Below are 17146 nucleotides of genomic sequence, written 5' to 3' on the forward strand. Positions count from 1 at the left end.
GTTTGTGGTGGTGGTTTTCTCTCTCCAAGATGGATGAGGTGAAAGTTGAAAATCAGATTTGGGAAGTTGAATTAAGTAAGGGTATTAAGGGAAAAAAGTGGGAAATATTGGGGCGGCTTTTAGCGCTACACATATAATAAATCCCACATGACTATATAATTCATTATGTATTCCTTTCAAAAAAATAAATATATACTATGTATATATAATACATTATGTATATATCACAAAAATTTGATAAAAGACAGTATGTGAATAAATTGCAAATGGTGCAATAATAAAATTGATAAATTATTTTTTAACACCAACAAAAATCGAAAATTTGTTTTTTACCACCTAAAAAACTAAAAGTTATAGTTTACCACCTAACATAAAACTTATTTTTCACCACCCGAAGACGGAAAAATAAATAAAACCATTATGTGGGTCCACTAATATAATTTTTCTCCAACTTACTTTTTACACTCCCTAGCTATGTGACTTTCTTTAACTTGTTCACCGTCCTCTCCTTACTGCTATTGAATTTTGTGAATTAATATGGGAAAATTTTATTTGAATTCATGGAAGAGAAGGAAGTAGGGGAAGAGAATGAAGTTAAATATATGTGATAAATTGTGAAATAAGTGAAAGTATCAAAAATATTACCGTTATTGTGGCCCCCCAACGTTTTCATCTATTTTTCTATTTTTAAGGTGGTAAAAAATAAGTTTTAAATATTTTTTAGGTGGTAAAATACAGGTTTTAGTTTTTTTTTTGTGGTAAAAAATAATTTTCCTATTTTTATAGGTGGTAAAAAACAATTTGTCCTAAAAAATAAAAACGGAGGAAGTATCTATTAAAGAAAAAGAAAATTCTATTTATAAAACACACATGTATTTAAAAAAATCCTCGAGCTTGTTCACAAGCTATCGAGCCAAACGGCCCTAATCACGCTCGACTCCATAAGAGCTCTAGCTGAACCCAAGCTCAAGTTGAGCCGAGCTACGCCTAAGCTTTGTCCGTGTCGAGCATCGAGTAGTTAACGAGTAGGCTCGGCTCATTAACACCTTGATGGGAAGCTTGAGGTCGCGCATATCACACGTCACCGGTCACGTATTGTCGGAAACTCATCTAACCATCAAATAAGTTGGTACAAGTTATTTTGAGTTTCAAATGATATACGAGTAGATCATTATCAGGATTAGCCAACTTGCTATTTGTTTTACTTCATTTCCTACTTTTCCGAGTGGCTCAACTTCAAGTCATCTAGTTCTAAGCAACACAGGGTCTCTATTCAACCAATTCATCAAGTTCCGGCCGACTTCGCCAAGTCTACCCTTCACTAGTAAGCGCCTCCGGTCAAGATGTACGAGTCACAAATAGAACCCATGTTGACGGTAGTTCACATGTTATGTAGTACGGAGTACAAAAGTATAGTAAGACTTGGAAGCTATCACTAATAACTAAACTAGTACTAGTTGTACTTTTACTTGATGTTGTATCTTGGATAGGCACCCCTCATTATTATGAGGACTATATATAAAAAACAAAAAATAAAACTTGTTTATAAACCCATCACATGGAACTGATATGATGGATGTCTGAGCAAGAGCAACAATTTTCATAAAGCATATATTCTGGTTAATAATAATACTCTTAAATGTATATTAACCCATTTGCTGTATAGTTTAACAAAATTGTAGTACAGTTGCAGAGTGCAAATACATTCCATTATTTATCTACATAAACTAAGAGCTGAGATACCATAAGATCTGAATCAGAAAACTAGTTGGAAGACGGGGACTAGTCTCTGTATGGACTGAATCTAGCCAAGCCTCCTATCCTGAGTCCCGAGTACTGGAGGGTTTAGGACATTCCTCTTTGCGAAAGTGTGACCGGAGTCCAATCCAGCATTGATAGTAATCACAGTCGAGGTAGGGTGACTCGAGAGCCCAAGTGCAAACTCGTGGAATCAGATATGATTCAAACATGAAAGCCAAGGTATCAGTTATTTTGTGTGGCCCTGCATTCTCCCCGGCTGCAATGGTAGCCTGCAAGTCCCTCAGATTGAAATTAATTGAGTCAGTTAAGCAAAATTATGGATATCTTGATTGAGGAACCTAACAATGGTTTCTGGTTAAAGATCCTACGGTTTTGATACCCAACCAAAAGCTTTTGCATTATTCCATTCAAATTCTTTTTTATGACCAGATCCATCTTAAAAACTTAGAGAAGATAGATAGTATAACAAGGTCATACAATCATGAAAAGCTAGAGCTGATTGCTATCGCATACCTCATAAGTCTTAGTATCAGGACCATGAGGTGTCATGCAGCTATGCAGACTAGCACCACCAGGTAGAAACCCGTCAGCCTTAGCCTGCATGTTAAGAAAGTTGCAGAGATAAAACACAGCTACCACACAAAATTAGCAAAATAGAACACCACAGAACACACAATCAACAATAAATCTCTATTCTATAAGGAAACTCCTACGGTCATTTTAGTAAATGGTCTTTTAGTGTCCCATATGGAATAGACATACCATTAATAAGTTTATAATTTAATTTAATTATTTAAAAACTTAATCGTAAGAAGTTTGAAAGTTGATAATTTAATGGCATATTGCAAACAATGAGATTCCAATGCATGTGACAGACAAAACTCAACAACAATTTGATTGAATTCCTCTAGCAAACATGAAAGCATGTAAAGCAGTAAAAAAAAAAAAAATTGGAATACATCCCTTTAATCTTGCATTTTTTTATTACAAAATTAGAATTAATCTTACTCTTAACCACACCCTAATTTTATATGGTCATACAAGCACCTTCCTAAAACGCAAAAAATTAACAAGTACAAAACACAATCTTTTACGTTTACTTTAGTTAATTTGTTATTACATTAATTCCTAAACAGATTTTGTTACGTATAAATATGTTTATTTTTATCTTTAGTTGTAAATAAATTTTCTTACATGTTTTAGCAAATATGCATACTTTAAAGCACGCGTAGCGTTTATATAGGAGTGTGTTTTAATTAAAAAATTAGACGAGAAAATCATTAACATATTATTTTAGTTCATTCTGATCAAATTTTATTACAGTAAGGTGTCTGGGTAAGATATTGATAATATCCTTACAAAAATTTGTTAATAAAAGTTATAAAACTTTGGAACATTACTTGCGTATATATATCAAATCAGATTTTTCAAAATATAAGCACGCAACGCGTGCATAGTTTACTAGTAGCATTTTAAGGTTACTTAATCCGTGATAGGTGAACTTGCCATCTCAATAAGAATGACTCTGGAATTCTGGATGTAAACCCTACACGGACCTGTAACTTAACGTTTTTAAACTACCAACCAGTGACACTGAAATGTTAAAAAGCTACAGAACTCGGGTTACTAACAAAGAAAGTGGCCACCAAAAATGCTGAGTGAGGTTCAATTCTAAAATCAATGAGAAATAAAGAGCAGTCCAACTTGGGTTATAAATGGAAGCTTCGAGCCTTCAACTTCCAAGTAGGAAAACATGCTAACACTTTCACCTAACAGCATTCCTGTAAAATGTGAGTCCATAAACTCCCTTTTGAATGGAAATAATTTCAACAAAAACCCACCTAACGGAGAAGGCTAGAACTGAAGGGTGAGCTTCTCTAAGGTATTGCAAAACAGGACCCTAGCAGCATAAGCCCAACACAAAAGTCTATCAAATGGTGCAAAAAACACAGTATACCACTTGTTAAAGATGGTGGAGAAGTGACAAGCCCAAGGCCAAAACCAAAGTGCCATTTTTCAATAAATGTATAGGAGTAGCCAACTTGGGTTATCAACTGAAGGCTAATCTTCATTTTCAATGCAGGAACCGGGAAGTTAAATGAATGTAAAATATAGCCAAATTTTCTACTTAGAAAGACCGTTCCCTTAGATGTCCGTCTAGCTTCTGTATTCTGTAATTTAGTATTCTACTCCAGAACAGAAAATACTGCATGCTGCATGCTGCATGCTGAACCAGTTGACAACACAAGAAATTAAAGATTTTAAGCAAAAGCGTGAGCCAGAGAACTATTACCTCGTAATTACCATAAATTAGGCCCATAAACTCACTCATACAATTGCGGTGATAATAAGGAGGCCGAAATGTGTGTTCCGCAACTAGCCACCTAGGAGGGAAAATGACAAAATCAAGTAACGCCACACCAGGCTTATCTGTCGGGGCAGTTAACACTGCACGCAATGAAATAACAAAGCAACCAAATTAAGCGTGAAATTGGAATTATAGAAGTATCATGAGAGTTGAGATATAAAGGAAAGTGTAGGAGGGAAGAAACAGTTACCAACCTGTGTTTACTGATGGGTCCCCATGATCCACCAATACAGTATTGTAAGGACAGAACTTGCTCAAATCATACTGCAGCCAGAAGCAAGCATGCCAGTAATGTGAAACAAAACTAGCTCAAGATTATCAATTATTATAACCTTACTGTTGAATTAAGCAAAGAGTTCAACTCTTATAGCTTTTACAGTACAGTATTATACATACTGAATAACCCACCTTGTATGGGACATAGTTGCCATGCCAGGAAACTACATTGAAGGGAGAGAAATCCTGTTTTGCAGTAAATAATTCTCCACCATATTTTTGAACGATTATGTAATTTGGACAAGGAGTTTCCTCAAACCAAGCAACGGGAACAAGAAAATCTCTTGCACCAGCTAGACCATTAGCACCTACAAGCAAACACATAGCAGTACGTGACAGCAGGATTTGATGGTACCTTATCTTTAATATCTTAAAATCTAAATGCTTTTCACCACTATCAAAAACCGAATTCGATACCTATAGGACCCAGATCTGGAAGCTGGAAATGTGTCCCAAATATCTCAGCAACATAGCCCCGTGATGGACCATCAGGCAAGCTGACAGAGAAACGAAATCCTTGAGGCACCACAGCAACTTCACCAGGAATAATTTGCAATTTTCCACACTCTGTCGTGATCCATAGCCCTGGAAAATACAGAAAATCTGACAAGTTACAATTTCATAAAGAATGAACTTGTTTAGACAATCATTTGAACAACAAAGGAAAACGGTTGGTCTTTTACGGCCTGTGCGATACAATACCACATACCATTGGAACACTAATGAGTTTTTGTAATTTTTATAGGGAGGTCCCCACGTCAATGTCCACATTAATGCTTCTACACAATCAGGAAGGATGTTTTTCTACATCAACTTTTGTTTACCACCTAATAACATGTGTTTAAGTGGTAAAAGATTATCGCTGAAGGGATACATGCCTGCATTGCTTATAGAGATGCATTGAGACATGCACATAGGAATATGGGATAACCTATGGAATATTACACAAAATGACTGCCACTCCGAGGATTAATAACCTTGAATCATAAGTGTCGGAGGATCGGACGATCAGACACCCGACAACCCCGTCAAAACGAAGTGTCGAAGTAACATAGTACAGTAGATGTTTCATGATTGATACTTTTGATTACCACCAAGGTAAATTCATGTTGCATAATCTGACAGATATGTGATGCCAAAAGACACCTTATTTCCAACGATTCATGTCACCTCAATGGAAGTAAGATTTCTTTTTTCTTTTTGTTAAATCAAGAAATGATAATCTTATGAAACCATAGGTAGTTTTCACCATCTCTTTCCTACCAAAAAGAAAAATAACTGGCTCGAAACAACTGAATGGTCTCTGAACAAGCATCTATGATACAGCAATAAAGCAAAATTACGCATTGTTCTTTTCACCTAAAAGTTCCTTATTGAAATATATCTACAGTATTCTAAGCTTTTTGTCCATAATCTGAACTTGTTTTTGTATGTAGGAAATCAAACTTAAAGCACCAAGAAGTTATTTTTCCTAAGGTGAAAGAACAAGACCTTATATGATCATGTGGGCACTGCATATTAAAAATGATACATGAATAGAGAAACTGTACGCACTTCCTTCCTGAGGAACAAATAAGAAGTCTCCATCAGCATTGCAGAAGGCGCAGTTGTCCATTGATTTGTTTGCAGTATACCTACACGAGCAATTGCAATATTGAAGGTTCTTCCTCCACTTGAACAGAATAGAAATAACACTGATGACTTATGTTGTCTAAAATCTACAGCTTGTAATTGTCATAACTGAATTCAGCATTCAATATTTCACTGATGCACTGATGCACGAGACCAGCTGATTCTTCCTATGAGATGAACATACTTGGAAAGCAACTCTACATCATTATTGACAAAGCGCAGGTGACAATGTTTTGACGATGATATCTTTTGACGAAAGAGAACAGCCTTTAAGATGTTCACGAAAAAAACTTAACCTTAATGTTTCTTCATAAATTCAATGTCAGAGTCTTGAACTCTACCGTAAATAAAAGTGTTGATAATTTTCAAAGACCAAAAATAATTGCAAAAAAACTGTTTCCAATTGTTCCGTTGATGGGTATTCCTAATTTAGCAGATATTAATAATTTCTCATGTTTATTTAACAAACGAGCAAAGAAAATGGAAAAAAAAGAAGCCATAGTCTATGCAATTTACCAGGCTCAGGGAGCCCCACTTTCTATCACACAACATCACTCACACTTTGACACTTATGCATCATGTTTTACTTTCGTTTAATTGGAAAACGCAAATTTACATGCAAACGAGAAGATTTGGAATTTAATAGGCAATTTGACAGAAAGGAAGCAGTGAAATAAAACAAAGAGAAGGATGTGGAAAACGCTATTTGTGAAATAAAATACCAATTACATGTGAACTGCGTATCCATGGCGGAGATAGGAACTGCCTGCCCCACAAATAGTTTGCAAACCATCAATAAAATCAGTAGGATCTTCCGGAATATCTACAGGCTTCCACCGAAGTTGCGTCGGATTAGCAGAGCTGTTGGATTGATTGAAATCTGCAATAAGTTTCTCATTTCCAGGGACACGAGGTTTAAAGGGCTCGTGGGTAACTGATGGTTTGATACGATATAACCAACTGCCAAAGAAGAAATCACTCTGTCAATTCATTTCAATAGCAAAAGAAGATTCTCATCAAAAGAAGAGAAAACATAAAATTGTTTTCATAGGCAAAGTACTTATAAAATATGCTTGCTCAGACAGACATAAAACACACAAATACACGCAAACACATAAAGCTTCCCACGGAGACCTGGCAACAGAAAGGCATCATCCCCATGTTCAAATCATGACTCCCAAATTTAAATGATCGGAAAGATGATTGATCCTTTCATAATCACCCAATTCATCAACGACATGAGAGAAATAGTCGTGGTTTACCTCTCTAAGCAAGAAACATATTGGAAGACAAAATTTCCACTAAAATGACTAGTGAACATTGCTGAAACAATAAGATGACAGAAAATTTCAGCTAACTTATACGGAATGTTAGAGTCATTATAGGTTTTAAGCGACCTAAGTTCAGCTGAAATGATAACCACTTACATCAGCTTCAATGAATTTCAGCTGCTGAAGAACTAAAGTTTCAAATTTTGCACTTATCCGAAACTAACTACCTACTTGATACTAATTACGGAGTAGAATAGAATAACGTGTCGTAACGTCAATTTATAGTTTTCAACAAGTTGGTTCCAAATTTTGCCAACATTTCCAATACAATCAGTAGATATTCAACTATTTACCACCATTTTAGCTTTCCACTTGTTCTTCAATGTTCACCTAACCATTCAAAAACAAGTATAAAATACCCCTTAAGGTCCTATATAAATCAAGTTTCAAATGCTCAAGGTTAGAAAAGTTCAATCTCAAAATTCAAACAAGTTTATGTTTCTGGGACAGAGCAAGTAATAATGTAATAAACCTGAGAGCAGCTAGTATAGATAGGCTTAAAAAGTGACAAAACTTGACCTCAAGTTAATTCATAAATTTAACAACTTTGAGATTCTTAGACTTATATACTATAGTATATTGTAACTCCCTCCATCCTTTTCTTCACACTTTCCTTTTTGAAAGTAGAATTATAGAGATTGGTTCTTGTTCTCGTTAATCATCAGTCCAAAGCAATGAAAGCACATATTAAGTGTTTCCAAAACCAAAAGCAAACCAAAAGCTAACTGCACAATATCACATGCCTGAGACACCTGATAGAATTCAAATTATCCAATCCAGACAACTATTTTTTGTTAACATACTCCTAAACATAATATGTATCCTTGAATTCCCAACTTTCTAAGACAAAAATTCAAATAACCTCTTTTCTTCTTTACTCATCACATGAACCTTTTTCTCTCTCCATCCCAACAATTTCTCTCTTCTCTTCCAAAGTTACATTCTATTTTTATTACTACCCCTAAAATACACGCTATGATCACATGTAAAGAAAAAGAACGGACAGAAACAGGAGTATTCAGTATTTATTACCAGGTGAACCCTGCTGTAATCCACAAACATATTTTGCTTCTTCAACTACATAGTCAATCTTCAGTTCTTCACCTTTCCAAAATTATTTGGAGAATACCATTAGTGGAAAGTATTTTATCTATAAGATAAAGCTACTCATATTTAAATCTTAATTAGTTGTTATATATGTGAAGTATTGACAAAAATCTCGATGAAACAATATCTTTCCCAAAATTAATGTTCAAAGCAAGTTTTTAGAGGGAACAAAAATGCATATGGATTGTCTAATGTATAACCTAGGAAAATACTCCTCTATTCTACTCCCCTTTTCGGGAATATAATACTCCCTAGTGGCCTAGTCCCTCCCTTTCATAACATTTCTTTTTCCACATTATGCTAGTTATTTTACCATATTAATGCAATTTTAGACCTTTAGGTGAATCTTAAATTCTTAATTCCATATTACCAACCCTAAAAACAACTACGCCTCCATCCCATATTAGTTTTTACACTTTCCATTTTCATATGTCCCAAATTAGTTTTACATTTCTTTGAGAAAGACGCCACATTTATTTTAATACTCTCTTCCCACTACCAAAAAGATATGGATGCATGTGGTTCATAGATGCAAAACAGGAGTTGTGGGTGGCAGGGACGAAGGAAGGAATCTATTTCTACAGGGGCCGAATTTAAAAGCAAGTTTCATTCATAAAATTTACTAATTATTTTATACATATAATCAAGTTATCTCTATAAAAATAAAATAGAAATGGCAAATTTTAAAATTAAAAAAATAGGAAAAGTTTGTAAGCATCAGCAAACGAAAGGAGAAAAAAGTTGAACAAAAAAAATCAAACCATAAATTTTGGCAATAAAGGGAGTCGTAGCAAACGAAAGGAGAAAGAAGAACGGAAAAAAAAAAAAAGCAAACCATAAATTTTGGTAATATAGGGAGTCAAACCCAGGTTGCTTGGCTTCTACCACCCTTACTCAACACAGCTTCATTTCATGACCATAGTTACTATTATTAATACTATTTACGGAGTATTAACTCAACGTAGCTTCGTCCCTGGTGGGTGGTCTTGAATAAATAAATATAGTCAAGGCATGGTAGTTTAATTTATTTTTTCTTATATGAATAATACTTGGTGATTATGTTTAGAGAAAATCTAAAATGGGCTAGACATCCTGTCAAGGTAAATTCTTATCATTTAGAAAAAAACAACAACCAGTGTATAAAAAGGTGTGCCTGAGACGTTTGAAGCGAACAACTTTTGTGGTCTGAGGCGAGGCGGATTTCAATGAGGCGCAACTAAGGCGCACCTCTTGAGACGCAAGCCATTTTTTCACAATTATTTTTTACTGTTTATTAGGTGCACCTCAATCGCCTAAGGGCCAGGGCACCGCAAATCGCCTAAGTGCACCTTGAGCCTTTTTATACATTTGACTAATGCTCTGATGCGAAGATAAATTTACAATGAAAATCAAAATAGGCCCTTGCAACAAACATTGAGAAAGAGAGTGCGGTCCACTTGCCAGTTGCCAAAGAGGTCCATTCCAAAAGGACTAAACTCATGGATAAATATGTGATGTAAGTCACATAACTCCTTAAGCTTGTGCAATGGTCATTTTCGTCTTCGTCTTTAACATTTGGATAACAAAGGGTTTCAACAACAACCTTACCTTAGGATGGTTTTATACTTCGTACTCCATATGTTCCTCTTTGATTGCTCCATATTCCTCTTTGGGGTTTCCCTTTAAGATTGTTCCATAAAATGGTAAGTTTCTCCATTTATTCTCTCTCTATCTCTCTCCTACGGATCCCACTCTATCAACATATGCGCACATTTTGTACCCAATTTTTAATAAATAAGTAAAAGCACTTGATCTTGAGGAATTTATGTTTCACTAATCTATAGTTATTATTATTTAAAAAGGATAACCGTAGATGATTAGATGACATGTGCCACCCCATCTTTCATCCATAAACTTTTTTTTTGTTTTTCAATTTTTGCTTTTGTGGTTTGCTGTACAAAGTATTTTACAGCTTCAATGCTACTTCATCTTCCTCATTCATCGACATTCACCATTTAATTCACATATTCATTCCACCTCTTTAACTCTATCTCCCTTTTAACCCACAATATTAATACACCGTCTAATTTATATATTTTTTAAAACTTTCAGATTTTATCTCTATATAAATCATATATTTCCACTAAAAATACAAGATAAAATTAGCACTTTAAAAGACAATTTAACAACCGCTATATAATTGGCCGTTCATTGACCGGGATCAAAAGCCAGTTAAAGTTCATAAATCTCCGCCTTTATCTCTTCATTTAGTAGACGCCCAATTTTTGGAAATTTTGGTGTAAAGAGTCATCACGACATCAATGTAACAAGACTTGATCCCAAGTGTTTTGGGGCTCCTAGCCACCCAAGAAATTGACCAACCAATCGAGTTGACATCGCTACAACCAATAACTGAATGGGTGATGATAAAGGTCGCAAGTTGCGACAATATTTAGTTGTCGCAATTTTATGTGTCGGAATTTAATTGGTACACATAGGCGCCACGTAGGTATGCGTCATCTGATTATTTTTACTATCAATACAATATTTTTACTATGAAAATATGTAAATAATGTATTCGAGATAAAAAAAGAAACAAATTAGAATATTAAGATTTCCCTACTTTTTTTGAAACATGTATAATAGATTATATAAGTTAAATATTTTAGTTTCCCATTTAAATCATGACACATAAGCATGCCATGTCATAATTATGACACGGCTTAAAGGTCGCATGTTGCGACCTTTATCATTTTCGTAACTGAATAACCATATGGAACAAACAAAAATTATATGAAGTGAAGGAAATGTTCCAAGTTTTCTTTACACTAAAATCAATGGACGGTATTTTTCTTATGAATTAGTATAACAAAACTAGGAACTGAATACTGGTAGCATATATCACCCATCAAATAAAATTAAAAAACTGATCAAAGGTAGGTTGAAAAGAAGAGCACCTTCGATGATTAAGCTTGCGAGGAGCGGTGAAAGAAGTGCCGGAAATTTGCTCGGCATACAACCCAAACGGGCAAAGAAGGGGGCTGTTCTGTCCTTGTGGCAAAGCTCCGGCAATAGCTTCCGACGAGAAGTGGTTCCCATAACCAGAAAGGTACTTCAAATTCCCCGGAAAATCGGGAACCTCCTCCGTAAAAATCACCTCCAACTCCGACGCCAACGCCATGCTGGTTGACTGGTTGTTGATGCGGCGGGTTTCAGTCTGAGCTTGACAAGTCAACAGCTGAGTGATGAATTTGGTTGGTGAGTCTGGTGGGGGAAGTTTTGGTTTTTAACGGTGACTAGATTTTATCAACTTTTTTGTGTGAATAATTGAATCAAAATTGATGAATGAATAACAAGAACTACTAGTGTTAGCAAAAGTAAAAATAATAATAAAAAAAAAAAAGGGAAGAAGTTGGGGTGGGGTTGCTACGTCACCGTGGACCCACCAATTCAATCAAAACCCCAAAAGCAAATGACAAAAAGAAGTGGGCCGTATCCTATATTTGGTCAAAGCCATAAATATAAGAAAGAGAATAAATTAGCTGGGTTTTATTTATTTCATTTGGGCTTTTAGATATATATATTTTTCTTTTGGGCTAACAGGGGCCAGGCCCCAACTGGCCCCCATGGAAGATCCGCCGTTGTTTTTGGCGATGTCTGGGGTTACTACTTACATAATACAATGTGGTGTGTAATGCGTGAAAGGTTGGTATTGTACGGGAGTAAAAGTAACCTATCAGACCAATCACGTCCTATCAGACCATCGGTCATATGGCAAGACCTTCCCTAACGAAGCAATCGCAAGAGGTAGTTACTAAAAGTAGTACAAACTTTCAAAGACCGCCAGACCCATAGGTCTGCGGGACAAGGGCCTGCTAGACGACAACGGAGATATGTCGTTAAGCAAAAGGACAAGTAATAAGTACATCACCAACGTACACGCGGCGACATCTGAATAGGCCAAAGTACATAATAATACGCCTATAAATACTACCGTCCCCATTCATTTGCGGACACGTTCAATACAAGTACAATTCTTAACCCTCTCTACTTTCTCTCTCTAGAATATCATTTCATTTGCTGACTTAGGCATCGGAGGGGGTTTCCTCGGTTAAACCCCCGAGGTTAGCTTACGTTCGTTCTGTCTGACAGGGCAGTATCTCTAGGCAGGGCGTCCCCAGTTCCATACTCGGAACAAGTGGCGCTAGAAGGAGGGGACCTCCCAGACCTTGCTTTCAGAGAAACACCTAACCCCTGCTCGAACAATGACTGGATCTAGTGAACCAGTGATCCAACAGATAGAACCACCCCCCACCAGAAATAGCCAAAGACCTGCGACCATACCCCAATTTGGTATGCCCCAAAGCATGGGACTGCCAAGAGAAACACCTCAGCCTAGAGCCATGGCAACCCCTAGCCAGGTCATCCAAGTCCCGACAAGCGCCTCACTGGCACGTCTGGGGGCAAACTTCTCACCAGACCAGATGCGCATGGCCCTGGAAGTCTTGACTTTCCTCACTCAAACAATCCCCCAGGTTAGGAGGCCGCCTCCGGAGATTGAGGTTGATCAGAGGAGAAAGCGCCCCAGGCCACAAATTAGCCCCACTGTCTGGAGGAGGAATTTGCAATCGGAAATGGATGAAGCAGATGGTCAAAAGCATGAAGCAGAAAGCATCACACCTAGCAGAGCTCAACCCATGGCAAGAACAGAGAAAATGCTTAGCCCAAGGCGTCATTCCACGTCAGGTATGCCGAATCCCATCCGAGCTATAGTTAAGCCTGATAATTCCCCTTTTTGTGATGAGATACTTTCTGAGAGGATGGAAAAGATAAAAATGCCCACATGCAAGTACTCTGGAAAGACAGATCCTGTCAATCACCTCTCAGCCTTTGGGGGACATATGATGCTTTACACCAATACGGACTCTATGTGGTGCAAAGTGTTCCCTTCTACACTAGAGGGGATAGCACAGAGTTGGTTCGATAAGATACCCAAAGAGACGATAACTTCCTTTCGGCAGCTTTCCATCTTTTTCCGTACTCAGTATGTAGCCAATATCGCAAGAGAAAGGATGACAGGAGAATTGATGTCACTCGTCCAAGGGCAGCATGAATCTCTGAGGGATTACATATCCAGGTTTAACATGGAAGCATCAAACATACCCAAGCTGCAGCAAGAGGTGGCAGTCCTGGCCATGATGTCTGGTCTGCGCGATGGAGAATTCAAGAATTATCTGGGTAGGAAGTCATTCACAACCCTGGCAGAGGTGTTGGGGAAAGCAAATGAATTCATTAAAAGTGAAGAAATCGGTAAAGCAACCTCACGCAGATATGTGGCCAGCGAGAATAATTACAGCGGCCAGAACAAGAAAGAGCCATACAGGAAAGAATACCCAGACAGGAGAGATAACCCCCAGCTCAAGAAAGACTGGCACGGACCTGGCAGAAGCAGAGGTACTGAGTTCAAAACTGAGAAAAGAGGCAAGTTCAATGAGTATACTCCCTTAGTTGCATCCAGAACTCAAATCTTCGCTATCAGTAAAGAGGACGAGAAATGGCAGAGACCACCCAAGATGTACAACAAGTACAGAGATACAAAGAAATATTGTGACTTCCACAGGGATCACGGCCACCTCACAGAGGAGTGCACCCATCTGAAAGATAATATCGAGGATCTGATTCGCAGGGGATACTTAACACAGTTTAAGGCAAAGAGCTCCTATAGCAGAAGTTATGAGAACAGGGATGGAGGCAATAAATTTGAAAATAGAAAGGCAGATTATAAGCAGAATGACCCGGCAGATCAGAAAAGGTCAGAAGACATACTAGTCATCACAGGAGGACCAGTGTATGCAGGAACCACACCGAGCGGAGCCAAGGCCAGTGTGAACGAATTCAGACACCAAGTGAATTATCATAATTCAGGCAAGTGGCCTGCCCCGCCAAAGATTCCCCACTGCACCTTCACAGAAGACGACTGTAAAGGTATCGTCTACCCTCATGATGATCCAATGGTATTGGCCTTGAGTGTGGCTAACAGGAGAGTACACCGCATTCTGATAGACGGAGGCAGTTCCGCAAATATTTTGTTCTGGCCAGCCTTTCAAGAGCTGCAGATCGATGATAAGCACATCAAACCAGTCAACTATCCAGTAATTGGCTTCACAGGGGCAACAGTGATACCCGAGAGAATTGTTAGCTTACCGGTGCAGATTGGGCAGGGTAAGGACATCAAGAATGTCATGGTAGACTTCATGATTGTGAAAGTTCCTGCAGCCTATAACGCCATTCTTGGCAGACCATTCATTCATGACGCAGGGGCCGTGGTTTCTACTTATCACCTCACCATGATGTATACGACAAATGATGGTCACTCAGCTAAGGTCAAAGGTAGTCAAGAACAAGCTAAGAAATGCTACCACACAGCGCTAAAACAACCACCCAGACCCCCACCACTGGCCGAAGAAGAACTTCCCCAATCTCGAAAAAGAAAGAGAGCAGAGCGTAAGAAAGACAAGTTGTTGAGCATGGAAAACTTCGAACACCGAGAAGAGGGCCTGTTAGAACCCACGTCAACTGACGAAACTGAGGAGATAGAATTAGAAGAAGGGGTGACGGACAGGACAGTTCAAATCGGCACAAACGTAGATCTCTCCCTCAGAGTGAACATCATTGGCCTGCTGCGAGAACACGCAGACATATTTGCCTTCTCAGCAGACGAAATGCCAGGGATTGACCCCAGTGTCATGTGTAGACACCTACTTTTGTCCCCATTCCCGAAAGGGAAGGTTCGATGATGAAAACGTAAATCTCCACTTGACAACGCATCTCCTATAAAATAACGAATCTCAATTCCCCTTTTCATTTCACCCGAAACCTGCTAAAAATAGTAACTGCCGTAAAGGGTAGTTGCTAAAAGTAGTAAGAATAAAAAGATAGAAACCTGTCAGAATTAGGTGTTGCACTCCAACATAAATCCTAAAAGAGATAGAAATTGTAAAAGGAATTCTATTCCTATCGCAGTTCGATAAAAGAGTTAACGTATTAATTAAACTCATAACGAACCTAGAGTTCGTAAAGGGCCCAGACGCATTCCGTCGTAAATTGATACGCACCAAATAACTCGGATTAAGTCTCTTAATGAACTCCGTACTCTAGAGTCCAATCTGACAAAGAATTCTGCCAGACCCTATTTTCAACGCCCAGCCCTGGGCGCCAAAATCTTTGACGCCCAGAGCTGGGCGCCGAAAATACCTGGGACGGATTCTTTTCCTAATCCGTTTCGTATTCAAATTCCTGAAAAACTATCTTTCTACGCCACTTTTTCCTATAAATAGACCCCTAAGTTTGACGTGAAAAGAACACAACAACACATAATTATATTCTGAGTATTGACTCCAACCCTTAGCCTAAGCCTCTCGCTGCGAAATTGTTCACGCGTTCTGTCGCAATCGATCCATAAATCGAACAGAACGTATCCTGTCCCATAATTGAGATTCGTTAAATAAAAAGGAGAAATAGCAAAGTCAAAGTGGTTAGTTTTCTGAGAACCGTGACGCACCTCTCAAGGGTGCGTCGTAATGTGTCCCTTTTCGATGATTTAACTGCTTTCCTCGCCTTTTTTATGAACTGTTAAACTAACCTAATCTGATTGTTCTATCACGCCTAACAAATATAATATTTTTGGGAAATCGGATTATCATGCTAGGTCCCTTGATGCTATTCAAATCAGATAATCACGATCGAATTAGTATTATGTGTTGCATATTGCTAAAATCAACTCAGATTAGTTTAATAGTTAACGCATGTCCCTTCAATTATTTATGCTGAGCTAGTAAGGATATCCTGCCTCTGGAGTTATCGACGAGCGAAGTACTCCTCTCGGTAGTTACAGTCCCCCGAACCCTCAATCTCTACCTTGCGGGTGTATGTTGAGAGATCCCCACACCAGGGATCACAAGGGAACCTACGGCCGTCGTGGTCAAACATAATTGCACTCCCTTTATGTCACGATAACCGGGTTTTGTCAGTTTTTCTCATTGTCGTTAAAAACTGAATGGCGACTCCTATATTACTAGTCAATTGGGTGTATACTCACAGGAAATCCAATTACACTTGATTGAATAAAAAGAATCGTCACACCCACGAGGGACGAGGTCACGCATTAGCCTCGTGCTTTTTCGACCCCCTCACAGTGGCGACTCCACTGGGGATAGTGAAGGAAATACTCGTGCTTGTAGGTAATCAAAATAGTCGAAGGGTGAAACGATCCTACCCCGCGTTTATTTCCCCATCAAGTTGGGACGACCTGAAAATCAGCATATTAATGTGAACGGGTAGAACCGCATAACGAATCTCGGCTCCCTCGGGAGTTGGGACTAAGGATACCTTTTTTTCGCCAATAGGGGGGTGCATACGCCGCGCATGTTGCCCACTCGGTACTTGTGCTGGTAGTACACCTATCCCGAACCCAATCGCTCGCTCATTAGGTCCCTCTCGCCTGCATGCCCCCTTGGCTTGCACTTGCGGGTTGGCCTCTTGAGCGAAATTCATCTGTTGAAGACACTACCTCGACCGGGGCATGTGTTGGATCTACGATAGAAGCGGTACCAAGCCAGGCGCAAATACTACCCATAGAAGCCTTTCATAAACTACGTGACATATTTAATTTTCAAATCCATGTTTGTGATGT

General features: G+C 38.3%; 1 protein-coding gene across 1 annotated transcript; it reads right to left on the minus strand.

Annotated features, from left to right (window-relative positions):
* Window positions 1-1614: 1614 nt before the first annotated feature.
* On the minus strand, window positions 1615-11798 carry LOC110804585 (homogentisate 1,2-dioxygenase). The gene is made up of 9 exons (XM_022010188.2): window positions 11412-11798; window positions 6767-6997; window positions 5960-6039; window positions 4823-4990; window positions 4538-4713; window positions 4324-4393; window positions 4055-4209; window positions 2275-2358; window positions 1615-2030 (listed from the first exon to the last, which is right to left on the minus strand). The coding sequence occupies exons 1-9, from the start codon at window positions 11633-11635 to the stop codon at window positions 1818-1820; spliced, it is 1401 nt and encodes a 466-aa protein (XP_021865880.1). The 5' UTR covers window positions 11636-11798; the 3' UTR covers window positions 1615-1817.
* Between the last annotated feature and the right edge of the window lie 5348 nt (window positions 11799-17146).

The sequence above is a fragment of the Spinacia oleracea genome, chromosome 4 (assembly GCF_020520425.1).
Source record: "Spinacia oleracea cultivar Varoflay chromosome 4, BTI_SOV_V1, whole genome shotgun sequence".
Lineage (NCBI taxonomy): Eukaryota > Viridiplantae > Streptophyta > Magnoliopsida > Caryophyllales > Amaranthaceae > Spinacia > Spinacia oleracea.

Bases quoted from the DNA above. Each gene is read 5' to 3' on its own strand.
- LOC110804585 (XM_022010188.2), bottom strand. From the start codon at position 11,635: ATGGCGTTGGCGTCGGAGTTGGAGGTGATTTTTACGGAGGAGGTTCCC. The intron at 6,040-6,766 runs GTAATTGGTATT...TTGCTCGTGTAG, and splicing joins CATGGATACGCAGTTCACAT to GTATACTGCAAACAAATCAA. The intron at 2,031-2,274 runs GTATGCGATAGC...AGGGACTTGCAG, and splicing joins CTGATACTAAGACTTATGAG to GCTACCATTGCAGCCGGGGA.